Raw genomic sequence first — 13,708 nt, forward strand, 5'->3', positions numbered from 1 at the left:
GAAGGAGAATTGTGTTGGTGTAGAAAATCTGTTCTTATTACTAAAAATTGATTTTGACCTTTGTGGAGATACTAATTTCACCTCCTGATAAAAGAAAATTTTGGATGATTGCTCCAGGTCAGGCATACAACACTTGAAAAATTCATCAGCGATCTTGATTTGTTTTGACATGTTTTTTGGCCTACTACTGAGTTTTGTATTTCTGTTTCTTCTAGGTATTTGCTTGCAGTCAGTGTTGCTTGTTTGTCTGAATCCTCACTGCCTTGGCAGTTGAATAGTGTTGCCCACAGGTCCCAGTGTTGTTCTTCACTCCTATATAATAGTACTCCAATAATAAAAATGAGACAATAATCGTAAATAAGACTCTAATAATAAAAATGCCATTCCAGTTTTGTAATTAGTTGGGTTTGCTTGCTTTTCTCTTGCATAAGACTTATATTTCATTCTGATTTTTATTAATTCTTAAGAAGAAGCATTGTCAAAAATTACCACATTTATTGAGACTACTACAGTGCCTTTGGCTCTTGTCATTAGGGTGGCTTAGTGAAGAGTCTAACAAGAAAATAGCTCCCATGACTTTGACAACAGAGTCTTTATAAAAACCTTATTCTCATAAACTAACTCATTTTCAGAGTCATCCTAGGCAGTAGAATGACCCAGCCCGCCAAACTGTGTTCAAGGGCCAAGTGAAATGTCTGCATTATGCTCCGTTGTCCCACACCAGAGAATAGGTCTATATGGGTTTTTTGGGGCAACATCTGTTGGCATTATATGTCGAGGGCTTGGTAGCAGAATCACTTTTAATTAGCACATGTGGCAGTTGTTTAAATGTCTGTTTCTAGTGGTGCTGGTGAAGAGCCATTAAACAGATGGGGGGAATTCATGTGGGGATTCAGATCAGAACTAACTCACTTAATTGAAAAATTAGGAATCGTTCCCCTGTCGAGTGGGTATGAGTTAAAGACAGCACTCTGGCGTGCAGATTGCCTTTCCCAGTTTTTGTATAGTGAAGAGCCAAGCAGATTTGCTCTGCTGTCCATATTGTTCTGAAACTATTTGCCAAGTAGTATATCTCATCCTAAAAACAGGGGTTGGTTTTATTCCGTTATTTGGTTAGTTGTTCCTAAATAAACTCTGGATCTAAAAAAAGAAATGTGACATGCCCAATTGTATATACTGGTTTGGTTTGCATCGAATTTGGAAAAGGAAAGAAGAGAGTAACAGAAGTTAGACAAACAGATGCCCAAAGCCATCTGCTCCTCTCCTCACGGTCATTAGACGTTCAGCTTGGAATAGCTCTCCTTTCCTTCAGGACTACGTTGGCTGGCTTTAAAGTGAGCACAAAATGAAGGGGAGACATCTTGTAGGCGGTCACAAACTTCCACAGATTTGCAGTCTAGTTTACATAAACTCAGTACTTCTCAAAAAGCCTCACAATCCTTAGCCTTGCTGGAAAGCCATTTTGGAGTGACTCAGGGCTGCTATCACAGATTGCAGCTAAGAAACTCGGGATCCTGCAGGAGCAGGATCACAGTTTCCTAGGGCTGGCTTAACCCAGCAGACTGTGTATATCTGTGGTTGGACAGAGCCCAAAGAGACAGTCTAAAAATAATAAATTATTAATATCTGGAAGACATAAAGCTTAATGAATAAGTAATAAGTTGCAGCATTTTCCTTTTCTTAGAAAAATATGCTAGCTGTATTTGTTTTAATTTTCCTTTCACTATGCATTTTTCTTCTGTTGCTCTAAGTACCCTAAGGTGCTCAAATTCAGGATTAATTTTACAGAAACTAAGGAAGTTATACTGCTGCCATTCAGGCTGAGAGAGAGAAGGAGCTTAGGGATGTTTTCTGGAAAGGGCTTTTGCTGATTTTGCTAGCAGGTGGGGAGGGTCTGGAACAGCTGAGCGATTGCACAGCTCCTTCCAGCAGCGTCTCCCAAGTCATGTAACAAAGGAGACCCCACTGTGTGCCTGCAGAGACACGAGCACACAGAGGTAATTTTCCCAGCGTCATCCCTCTGGTTAACAAAAAATTGAATGTTCAGGGTGTCTCCCAGGTCTCATACCCGTGCTTTGCTGGCAGCTGGCAGCATAAGCAGGAAAGCCTTTTAAACAAGCATAGGTAGCCTGCAATTTAAAGGAAGACTGAGGTGGGATTTCATCACTGGCCACCACCACACTGCTGACACTGACAGGGATCCAGCCCTTGAACTCTAGCAGGATCCAAGTTGGGCAGTGCTAAGTCCCTTTGAAAGCCCAGCCAACAAGCACATTTGGAGATCGCCTCCTGTTTGAAGTGACGGTTTCTCTGCAGTCCTGGCCAGATTTCAACCTGGAAAACTCTGCTCCACCTGCTTAAAATCCCTCCCCAGAGTTTCACTGGGTATGGCATGGGCCCCTCCTGTTCTGCAGTGCTGCAGTGTCCCCCTTCCAGTTTCATACCACCTGCTTGTAAATTGATTTCTAAATCATCTGTGCCTCCGTTTATTAATCAAGCTGGCTTCCTTGTAGTTATTTCAGTGGATCTAAATGTGAAAGCAGTAAGTATGTGCACAGCCCTGGTGCTGTATGGTGCGGTACCTTCTCTTGGTGTTTATCTGCACCACCCAGCAGGTTGTCATCCCTCCGTATTCCTTTTACCAGTGAGGTTTGGGTTCATCCATGTTAGTTTGAATTGACCTGTTGCCCCCTGTGAGCACGTCCTTGTTGGCAGTGGAGTTAGGGAAGGGCTTTCTGTGAGAAGAAGGGGGAACTGGTGCTCAGTAAAGGTGTGGGATCCACTTGGGTCACAGGGTGGATCCTGGGGAAATCAGATCTATTCTTCACAGAGGCAAGGTAGCACCTTTCCTTCCACAGGTGGCTTGCTAGAGGATTTTATCACAGTGAGTTTATTTTGTGACCTCAAACTTCCGCACAAAGTCTGCTCTCCTTCCCATTGATCCCTGCTTTCACTTCATATTTCTTTTTTTTTTCCTCCCTCTTGGCATGTCATCATGTTTTCATTAATGTATCAACAACAGGGCAGCTGTTGTTGCTTTGTCCCTAGTATTGTCGTCTTCATCTGGACCTTAGGATTGGGAGATCCTTGAAATCTGTCTTCTATGTGACTTTTAGGCAGTATCGGGTGCTTCACTTTCCCCTTTGCCTGCAAGTATTTCTCTCCAAGCTGTAAAATCAATCTATTCTGGGTACTTTTTCTTCTTAAATTTGACTGCTGCTAACACTATGTTTCTTTCATTAACAGATTAGCTTTACAGGAAACTTGTTGCCGACAGCCTGCTCTGTTGTACCCACCGCCCAGCAAGAAAACTCCGAGAAGAAGCTGAGGGCCAACCACGTCTCGGAGACAGTCCATGGGGACTGTACCAGATCCTCTGAGATCTGCCAAGCTTTCCCTGCTCACAGCTTCTGCGGAGGAGGACCACCTGGGAGACCTGCAGTCTGCTAAGCACCAGCCCCAACTACCCAGTGGAGAGAGGGCCAGCAATGGCTTCTCCTGCACGCCGTCCGGCTCTGCTGGGGTTTGCTTGTTCGACCTGAAATGCACGGCAGCTGCCAGCGTGCAGAGGTGCGAGCAATGCTGCGAGGACGATGCTAGCCAGCAGGAAGACTTCCTTCCCGGGCTCGCCAGCCAAGCTGCGGAGGGGCATCCTGCAGCCGTAGAGCCTGCTGGTTGCTCCCGGCCAGCGGGCAGCCAGGGCCCGGCAGCGCCAGCCCCTGCTGCAGCAGGAGCCCCCTTGGTGGGGAGGGGGCCCGAGATGATGCCAGCCCCCCAGAGCTCCCGGCAGTTTGTGCAAGGCAGCCAGGCGAAAACGAGCTCCCTGACGCAAATGGATGACTCTGCCTTGAAAGCTCAGGGAACTGATGATCAGCCAGCACTTGAGGTGTTAAATTATTCTTCCCCGGACGACCCTATTAAGGGTAATGAATCCTGCCATACTTCTCAGGCAAACCTTCTGCAAAGAGGGGAAAAAGACAGGGGAGCAGAAAAAACTGGTTCTGCTGCATGTCAGTCAGCCTCGCCAGCGAGGCACACTGAAGCTGACCTGGGGAGAGACCCACAGACCGGTCTGGAGGCAAAAAGTGGGGCTGCAGACACCACACAGTGGCATCCCACAGATAAAACGGAAGCGGTGCAGGGCAGCGAGGCACCGGCCCAGTCTAGGCACGAGATTCCGCATCCCATACGCAATGCGGACACCGAGCCAGGGAGTCCAGGCCCCACCCAGCTCTCCAAATTCAGAGAAACGGGTACAATGACGGTTCAGTCGGAGAGCAGCTCTTTAACTCAGGAAGCAGTAAGCAGGACGTGGCGAGATGCTGAGGTTCAGGCCGTGGCTACCGTGGAGAGCAAATCAGCCTCCACCAGTCCCAGCATCCTTGCTGCCTTCTTAAAAGGGACTCTTCCTCCAGAGGAGAAGGAAGAACTGCACACCATTTACCAAGGAGGTATGGGGCTGAGCCAGGCTGCACTTACTGACTGTTTATCCTCACAACAAAAGTCCCCATGTTCTCCTGCTATCACGTCCAAATCGACTGTTGTTACGGCTGTGACTGCTTCAGCCCAAGCCCAGCCTGTCAAACTGCCTGGGGTCCCATCTGACGTGGTGTCTCCAGCCTCAGCAGATAATGCAAAACCTGCTCTCCCCTTCTCCCCTGCAGCCATTACCTCCCAAGGGACATCTGTGGGTAATGCTGAAATGATTGGCGCAGCTCGTGACGGCAAGGATGCTGCTCGGCTGCCGATGGATGCTCCAGTCCCACCAAAGCCCGTCCCTGTTGAGCAGCTTGCAGGTGACTCCAGTAATCAAACTCCAGCACAGTCTGGGTCTGGCGCTGGTGAACCAAGCACCACTTCTGCTGCCGTTGTCCCAGGAACCAAGAACAACGTGCAAGATGTTGTCGACGATGCGGGAAGCAGCCAGTTACCTTTACTCTGTAGCACAGACGGTGAAGTCAAGCAGAAGGAGGTCCTGGGCAGCTCTGAGCAAAAGTCTGTGCAATGTAAGGGTGCAAGTCAAGGGGAGGCCATTCCTAATCAATCTGTGCTAAAACCAACGGAAGAAGACTCGGTGGTGCTTGATCCTAAAGGAAGGATGAATGTTAGCAGCCAACCTGCTGCTGTCCGCATAAAGGCGTGCTCAGAGGATGCAGGTGAAAAGGAGGAGAGCAAAGGCCAGGGAGATGCTGGCCAGGCTCAGACAGCCAGCAGCCAGAGCCTGCAGGCAGGACTGATGCCCGAGTTGAGCGTGAGCTCTGCACGTCTCACCCCTCCCTTGGAGGCATCGGTAGCTCCCCAGCAGCAAGGTCTCCAGGCCAAGGAGTCCAGACGCGAGCTTCACACCACAGCTCTTCCTGCTTCAGCTCAGGCCTTGCCAAACCTGGGGGAAAACAAAAAGCAGCCCACCCCAGCCATGGAGGCGAAAGTGCAGGTGAAGCAGTCCAAGCATGTCAGGGATGTTGTTTGGGACGAGCAAGGTATGACGTGGGAGGTTTACGGTGCTTCCCTCGATCCAGAATCCCTGGGAATTGCCATCCAGAACCACTTACAGAGACAAATACGGGAACACGAGAAACTGATCCGGGCCCAGAACAGTCAGACCCGGAAATCCATTTCCTCGGATACATCCTCAAATAAAAAACTGAAAGGGAGGCAGCACAATGTGTTCCAGTCCATGCTGCAGAATTTTAGGCGTCCTAATTGCTGCGTCCGACCTGCTCCCTCTTCTGTGTTAGACTGATGTGGTTTGCAGGGGTGCATAGATGTCTGCGGTGGTAGAGAGAATCCCTCCCCTCAAGTCTCGAGTCCTGCTGTTCAGTTGTGTTATTGGGGTTGTGATGCAGCAACAGTGGAAAATTATTCCCCTTTGTTTTCTGAGTAGCCACGCGCTCCATCACACCGTTATTATTGCCACAGCTGGTGCATTTCCACATTATGCCCCCATCCCGACTACTGTCAGATGAAAAGCTAGGCACTTAGCAAAAGCACAAATTTAAATTGCCACCTTGCTGCAGGGTGAGCAGCACCTTCTGATAAAGCAAGATGCAGACAGATTGTCAGAATTATTATGGGAAGTTATTTGTGTGCATCATGAGGTCTTATACAGAGGGGTGGGCTGGGGGAAGCTGGGTGAGGTGAAACTAAGGTCCAGCAGCTGTAAAGACCTAATGCAAGACAACTTTCCTGCTGTGTAAGTTACCCACGCTGAGGCAAGTCTGTGAAAAGGCTGCAGACATTGATCACTGAGCCGTCTCACTTCTGTTGATACTGTGGGGCACCGTTCTCATGTGAGCCCCAGAGAACCAGGTCTTCCCCTCCCATTGAAATGGAGAACCAGGCAGAGTGAGGATCAAGGCTGAAGGATTAGCTCTTTGGGAGAAGTTAAGTCAATGGGATTTTGATGGCTAGAAGGGGAGGTGAGAGAGGGATACATTCTGTGGCTTTTTCTCCTCTGCATCAGCCATGCTTAAGGTATAAGCAGGCGATGCACGCAGAGCAGGCGAGGCCCGAGAGAGCCCGTCAGTAGACGTACCCGCATCCGACAGGACGGTGCCCTCGCTGGGCCGTTCTGGCTCCTCAGCTGGGGTGGGCAGCACCTGCTGCCAGCCTCCTGCGGCGCTGAGCACCTCTCCTCTAAATCACTCTATAAAGTGATGTGGATCTTTTTTCTCTATCCGGAGATGCACAGTAACGTTTTCCCGTAGGAGTAGGCTATCCTGTGCATCTGGATCCATGAGCCTACATGTCTAGTGTGTTACACTGATTTTTTTTCCTTTTAAGTCCTTAGCCAAATCTACTTTTTTGTTTTGCAGTATTTTGGCGCTTTTCTTGCTGCCTTTCATAAACTGAACACCATTTATTTAGCCTGTGCGTATTTTGTTTTACCTAATGCTCTCTATATTATAAACCATTATATTGTTAACTCAAAACATTTACTTTACAAAATTACTGAAATCTTGAGACAATCTTTGCTGTATTAGAAAAGTTGTAGAAACTGCTAATAAAAGGTAGCTTAGTGACTGTTTCTCCAGAAGTGTGATATACAATAACGTCTCAACTGTATGTTGGTCACATTTCTCACTTTAATAATATTTTTCAACCTGGGAAATGTGTTTCCCACTAGCTTTTTATTCTGTCCACTAGAGTTCATGATGGGAGGCTGGGGAACTCCTGCAGTTTGTAGAAAATTTAGTTTTCAATCCTGCAAAGCACTGAGGATTTGGATATTGTAATCCTGCAGAGTACTAGAGTTAAATAGGGTTATTTTTATTCCATTAAAGATTTTTCATGACTAATGATGATAATTTATTTCTGTCTCTAGTACCACACACCAGACTTACTCTGTAGATCTTACTCTTACAACTGACTCTGTAAATCTTACAGGTTTACACAGTGTAAATGAATACTACGATTCCCCCCCGCCCCCTTTTTTTTCTCTCCTGTGAAGCAGACCTGAGGTGGTCCCCTTTTATTTAGGAGGCCAGACGTTTCGGGTATGTCAACTGCCAAGCCTTCAAAGCAGCTGTTTTGGGGCAATTTTTCCCTGACAGAGAGGTAAACACTGTAAGATACAATATTTTAACCCCAGTTCAATGAAAAGTGTTGCCCCAAGGCATAGTACTGAATTGACTCCTAGTTTTCCTCTGGTATGTGTTTGGGGGCTTTATGGCACATCCTTGTTCCATTTCTGTACGTTATTTCAAGTCCTCTCCAACTTGATGCTGAATTGCTGAGTCTGAAATACCATATTGGAGGGTATCTTCCCACCTCTGCCTACCAGGAGGAAAGTCTCCTACCTTTTTTCTGTTAGTACTACTGTTGCCATCCCCTTCCTAGCAGTGTCCAAGATGTGAGTTTCATGTGAAATTTTGTGTGGGATTAATATTGGCAGTATCATTAGGTCAGGTTAGTTGTCAAGTTTGATGTCTCTTCCCACGTTGTGTCCGTGTCAGCCCTGAAGAGGTTCCCCGAGTTGTCTGCGGTGTTTGCTGTGTCCTGTCCAGGTCCAAGGCTTTGCGCTGCTCTTTTCGCCTCCCTTCTGCCCTCTCCCTCGCTAGCTGCTGCCTAGCCTGTCTTCCTGCGAAACCGTGTCCCCTGGCCCAACTCGCATCCCTCTCTCCACTGTACCCCTCGCTGTAGCGTTGTGAGCCAGCTTACTCTGAACTGTCCCTTTACAAATATGCTCAGTCTGAATATACAAATGGATTGTCATATTTTTTTCCAGAGGAGAATAAATGGCTATCGCGCATTCACCAATTTCCATGAACTTTATCCTTTAGCTTAAGCTCTCCAAAATATTTCTAACATTAGGGTGTGAGTTGCTTTATTGAGACCAAACTGGGCTTGGCAATGAATGAGCAGGGTGCTGGGCCGGCACTGGAATTAACTCTTCTTCGTGAGGAATGGGAGATCTCTCCTGGTTCCTTGCAGCTGCTTCCAGCTGTGAGTCTTCACCAGCCGGTCCACCCACATCTCCCACCCCAACCAAACTTTCCTCCAGGAAAATTTCACCAATACATACGTACCACAAAACGCCGGTGGGCAGGTTACTAAGTGGATATATCTGAACAACTGCATGGAAAAACCGTAGTGGTCAGCAGAGCACTGTGCTTTTGTTTTCTGGGAGAATACGAGCATAAAGACAAACTGCAAAATATCAGTGACGCTGCCTGGTGGGCACAGAAGTCCTGCAGGCGTGTGTTTGAAACTAAGCAATAACGTGCCAAAAACCACACACAAAAACGAGTCGATAATCACCAGCGCATCTCACGGAAAATATTTTTGGTTTTTACTTTGCCTTGCTAGGGCAGACTGTAGGCAACCTGATAGTTTAACACTGATAATTTATGCTTTCTCCTGCATACAATGACAATGTGAATCCTTGTAGGAATGATGCATCTTTCACCAGCAGAGAAACAGAACCATGTTTTGGGTAGCAATTAGCAAATATGCATGTGAGTGGTCTTGTAGCAGCCAAGAAAGACTGTTCTTGGTGTCATGTCAACGTCAAAAATGAAAGTATGCTTGGAGTAACGGTATGGCAGAGGGTAGGGAGAGATGATCCGTGTGCCACCACCCCGCTCTTTTTCTCTGCCCAATGACTAAGAATGACAGTGCATTGGTTGAATGGTTAACAACCAAGGAAATCCATTTGGGCTAATAAAAAGAGGGTTCAAAACAGAAAGTACTTTGTCATTCCCAAGAGTAATAGGGGCGGGGGGGGGGGAGGAGAAAGACCTGTGTTGCAGGCTAGCCAGTTGAAGTAACTTAAATTGAGTTTGTTGCAAGATGAGAAATTTTGGGAAACAAGCTAATTGTCAGGAGACTCTTCCCCATTGGTTGCATCTTCTGTGAAGGTTGACATGGCCAGAACCATTAATAAAATGGTAAATAAAAATGGAAGAGTTACTTCTAGTTTCACTTCAGGAGCTTTTCACTAGGAAAGATGAGAGTAAGCATGTTTCAGTGTTGCCAATACAAAGCCTGAGTTGAAGGAGAACCTCATTACAGGCAATTTGCAATATAGCCCTGGATTTCGTGTGAGGCTGTGACATCCACCACTGTCTGTGTGTGCTTGACTGGTGTCCGCCAGCTTTGTGTTGCCTTGGGCACAAGGGCTGAAGTCCATTTCTGTTGACTTGGTTTGGAAAAAAGAGTGGGGAAAGAGCTGGAGGGAAAAGGAGGAGAATATCTGTGTTCTCCATTTCAGAGGAAGAAAACCTCCCTTTGAACATATATGAAGGAATTGCTGAGAAACATGGGGAGGGAGGGAGCAAAAGAAAAGTAAAACAAAGTTGATGTAGGTACTTCATAAGGAATTCCCATTCCTATGTCTGTAAAGCCAATGTTTTGCTTAAGTTTTGCCCATTTGTTCATTCTGAGCTCACACATTTTTCATATTGTTGGTGTCCCATGGCTTTTAGGAAAATGAAGATTTCCAAAGGCTGTATATTTTGCTAGTATATATAGATATATCCAAATACAATTCAACAAAACCACTAGGCAAACAACCTCAGTTTATTACCGCTACTACCACATAAGAGCCTGTAAAATGCACCATTTGGAGAAGTATATTCAAGGGATCCAGAAAAGGTGAATATATGCTCTAAAGATAACACTAGCTTTTATCTTGAATTTCATGACTATGTTGAAGTGTTAAAGTTAGAAGTGGAAATCCAAATGAAAATCAGCATTGAAGTTGATGGAAAATTCAAGTTGGCTGTCACTTGTTTTCAGTTTGGAAACTTGATGGAATCTACCATACCAGTGTTTCATTACTTAGCTCAGTATATGCAAGGTTTGTATGAAAGTACAAATTTTATTAGCTTATTAGCTCCATTGTCCTGTTCTGTGTCTATCCTTCTATGCCTTTTAAAAATGAATGCAAAAGGTTACCAAGACAGAGTAAGTCTTTCATACCCAGCATATGGAAATGGCTGCTCTGAATGAGAGACAACTGATTGTCAGGCTCCATGGTCCTAGAAAGTTAAGGGCTACAGCCTGAAGGAAACTCTCCCCTCCTTTTTTTTTTCCCCTCTGCTTTTTAATGTCTCAGCCTTTGCCAGTTTATTTTTTGGTGACCCTGTGATGCCTGTATAAGTGGTCAGTATTTTCAGTCATCCCAAAGTTACGCACATAGATCCTTACCCAAATGCTGCACACTACCAAGTATCTCTGGAATCACTGGATGCTGTGGTGGTCCATGGGCCTGAATCAGGTCATGTACATTGAAATGGCTGCAGTGTTCTCTTAGGGGCCTAAATTATCCCACTTGAGTCAGTGTAGTTGTTTAAAAGAAAGAATGAAGTATTACAGCTGAATTGAGCTAAACTGAAATTAGTATCATCCTTTTTTTTTTTTTTTTTTTTTTGAAACTCTGAGATTAGTTGGCTTTTCTGCTTTGTGCTTTTCTGAGCAGCTCTTCCTTCCCAGAGTTTATAATGTGGATTTTGCATCAAATCCCGGCAAGGAAGATTTTGCAATGTGACACTTACCTTTCATCATTCAAGCTTCTTTAAAGAAGAAAATGATGTTATTACTGAGCCCAATTACACAGAGAGGAAATATTTTTTCCTCTAGGAAAACATTTGCTGTAGGTAAGCTTATGTGCACGTGTGTCCGTGTTTAAAAGGGGTGTACACGTGTGCAGGTCTCATGCATTACTCAGACTTGAAGATGATTCCCTTTGCCCTTCTGATTGAATGCTGGAGGCTTAGCATTTTCCACAACTTTGAGGCAAGTTTAGATCACTCTGCAATACAGGAACAAGGATTTTCTCCTTATCTGGTCTCTAAAAAAAATTCCTACAGCCCTATCTAAAAAAAACCCACCAGTTGGCCAACCTCTGTGTCTAGACTGTGAACAGAAAGTGCAGTGGCTGGGGTGTACAGAGATACACACTGCCTCCTGAGCTTTCTGGAAACCCACACTTGTATGTACAAACTGGTTTCTGCACAAAGACTATGGGTGGTAGCAAGCATCTGAGCTCATAAGGAACAGAATCATGTCAACTGAGTCCCATTTCAAATACTAGACCTTAAGTTTTTGTTAGCTTTCTGCTTAGACTGACACTCTCTGGCATAGAAATAAATGACAATTCTGCCAGCAAAGTCTCCAGCAGCTTGCTGCAGAATACGAGTCTCCCAGATGCTTCTCAGCAACTCTGCTACAACAGGCGACCCTTCTGCTGGAGGGTGCTCCTGACAACGCTTCCCTCAGCCCCATTCATAATCAATAGTTTCATGTACATCAAACGCAAGTTCAGACACTGCCCTGAGGAATTTCAGTAAAATGGAAGAGAAAGATCCATGCATTCGTGGTACATAATATCATGTCTGAAGTCTAAAGTTAAGGTCTCAGTTGCACACTGAAAAGCGTCAGGAGTTTCTACCCAGAGTTAAAGGGAGAGAGGGCGGGTGAACTTTGAATTGCTGGCTGTTGCAAGCACCACAAAAATGAAGGCCGTTAATCAGTCAGCAGCAGAAGAAAACCAACTTGGGGGCTTCTAATGACAACTAATATTATTGTGGCTTTATTATTTTTATAGTTACACTGACTGAACGTGATGTACTGTCTGAAGTAAAGCTAGTATTAGGCTTCAGGTGTACCGTGGCATTCATTTGAGACGTACCAACAGAAGTTTGCATGTGAAGAAGTCTTACAATGATCCTAAAGCAATGTTACCCACCCGATCGAGTCCCTTAGGAATTTAATGTTTTGCTGTTTTACATCTCCTGGTTTCCATGCTGAGTACAATAAAATGAAAACTGTCTTAATTATTCTGGGTCTCTCTTTGTAGGCTGACATGGGAAAAGAAAGGACTTTTAAGTGTGGCCGTTCTGGCTAAATCTGTGAATGTCTGTAAGACAGAGCAGCTACGAAGGGCTATCTGAATTCAGGCCTGAGACCTGGCACCTTGCAAAGCTCGGTGCGGTGGAAGCCACCGCGCGCTGTCCCTGCCAGAGAAGAGACCCATCTGCTTCCTTCTGTGTACGTGCCCATGCCTTTTCACAGCTGTTCACGAGCACAGGCTTTTCTGCAGAGGCCGCTGCTCTACCCTTTCGCATGAATTCACTCAGCCTTTCAGCAGCCCTGTTGCCACACAGCAGCACATTATTCATCCAGCTCAGCAACTCAGGAGCCGAGATGGAAAGGGCAGCGTTTTATCCCTGCAGTGTCACTGCTGTAGCAAACTGTCACCACCATCCACTAGCACGCCTGCACACCCCACACAAAGCCGAGAGCATCAGCATCAGAGTAACCTGAACCATTTTCCTCCCCCAAAAGAAATAAAGTTTTATCTCATAGTACAAAAGAGCATAAGATAATAGACAATGGCAGTGAAGTATTTTGATCCGGCAGTGTTACAGATATGGTATTTCCATGTGCCTGTCTACTACTAGAGGGCATGAGGACCCCACCTTGGCATACTCTTTCCTATGGCAAGGGGAGAGGAGTGAAACAGATCCTGAGATAGTGTGGTTGCACAGCGCCTCTGCTACCAGGGACGATCTGGCTGCTCACCCCAAGCTGTAGCCCTCTTCCCAAAAATAGCTGTCTCCTTCGCTGTGTGTCTGTACTTCTTGTGTCTTGTGCTTGGCTGCTAGGGTTCAGGCTACTTCAACAAACTCTCCAGTGCTTTGGGCAATCACGCAGGGTATTTTATTAATGAGCTTTGCTGGATTCCTTGTCGGATGGTTCAGGTTTCTGTGTGCCAGTGGCTGCCAAAGATTAGTCCCGAACCCAAACTGCCAGGAGCGGGGTGTTTCCCTACAGTAGCTGGGTTTATTCATCTGCGTGCTGCAATTGGCAAGCTCTCTTTGTAGGCAGGAAAACTGAGGTTTGCCTTTCCTCCTTCATCCATGTAGTCTTGCTGCAGTAGGGAAAAAGCCTAGAGATCCCCCACCCCAGAGGACTGACCCAGCAGAAAAAGGACCAGTGCAGGAAACAAGCTAGCATCCTATCACATCCTATCCTATTCAATAATCCCGAGTGTTCATTTTCCATCTGACACAGATTTTATACCATATAACATAGCAGTTTCAGTGAGATAGTGCCTGCATATATAAAGAATGAGTCTGGCTTCTTGTTCATGCATCAGCTGATTTCCCAAGGACGTGAGCTTTCCAACCAGCAGCACTACATCCCAGGATATCTGCTTCACTGCTTTAACCAGCTAAAGAAACCATCATGCCTTTAGGGATTC

The 13,708-nt window shown here is 45.9% G+C and overlaps 1 protein-coding gene across 1 annotated transcript in view; it reads left to right on the forward strand.

Annotated features, from left to right (window-relative positions):
- Positions 1–7,252, forward strand: part of GPRIN3 (GPRIN family member 3) — a 30,810-nt gene extending 23,558 nt beyond the window's left edge. The window contains exon 2 of the mRNA XM_082316092.1: positions 3,247–7,252. Coding sequence (XP_082172218.1) covers positions 3,356–5,743 — 2,388 coding nt within the window. The 5' untranslated portion in view covers positions 3,247–3,355 and the 3' untranslated portion in view covers positions 5,744–7,252. The remainder of the gene's footprint in view (positions 1–3,246) is intronic.
- Positions 7,253–13,708: the final 6,456 nt, after the last annotated feature.

This window comes from Platalea leucorodia, assembly GCF_965183815.1.
Source record: "Platalea leucorodia genome assembly, chromosome: 6".
Taxonomy (NCBI): Eukaryota; Metazoa; Chordata; class Aves; order Pelecaniformes; family Threskiornithidae; genus Platalea; species Platalea leucorodia.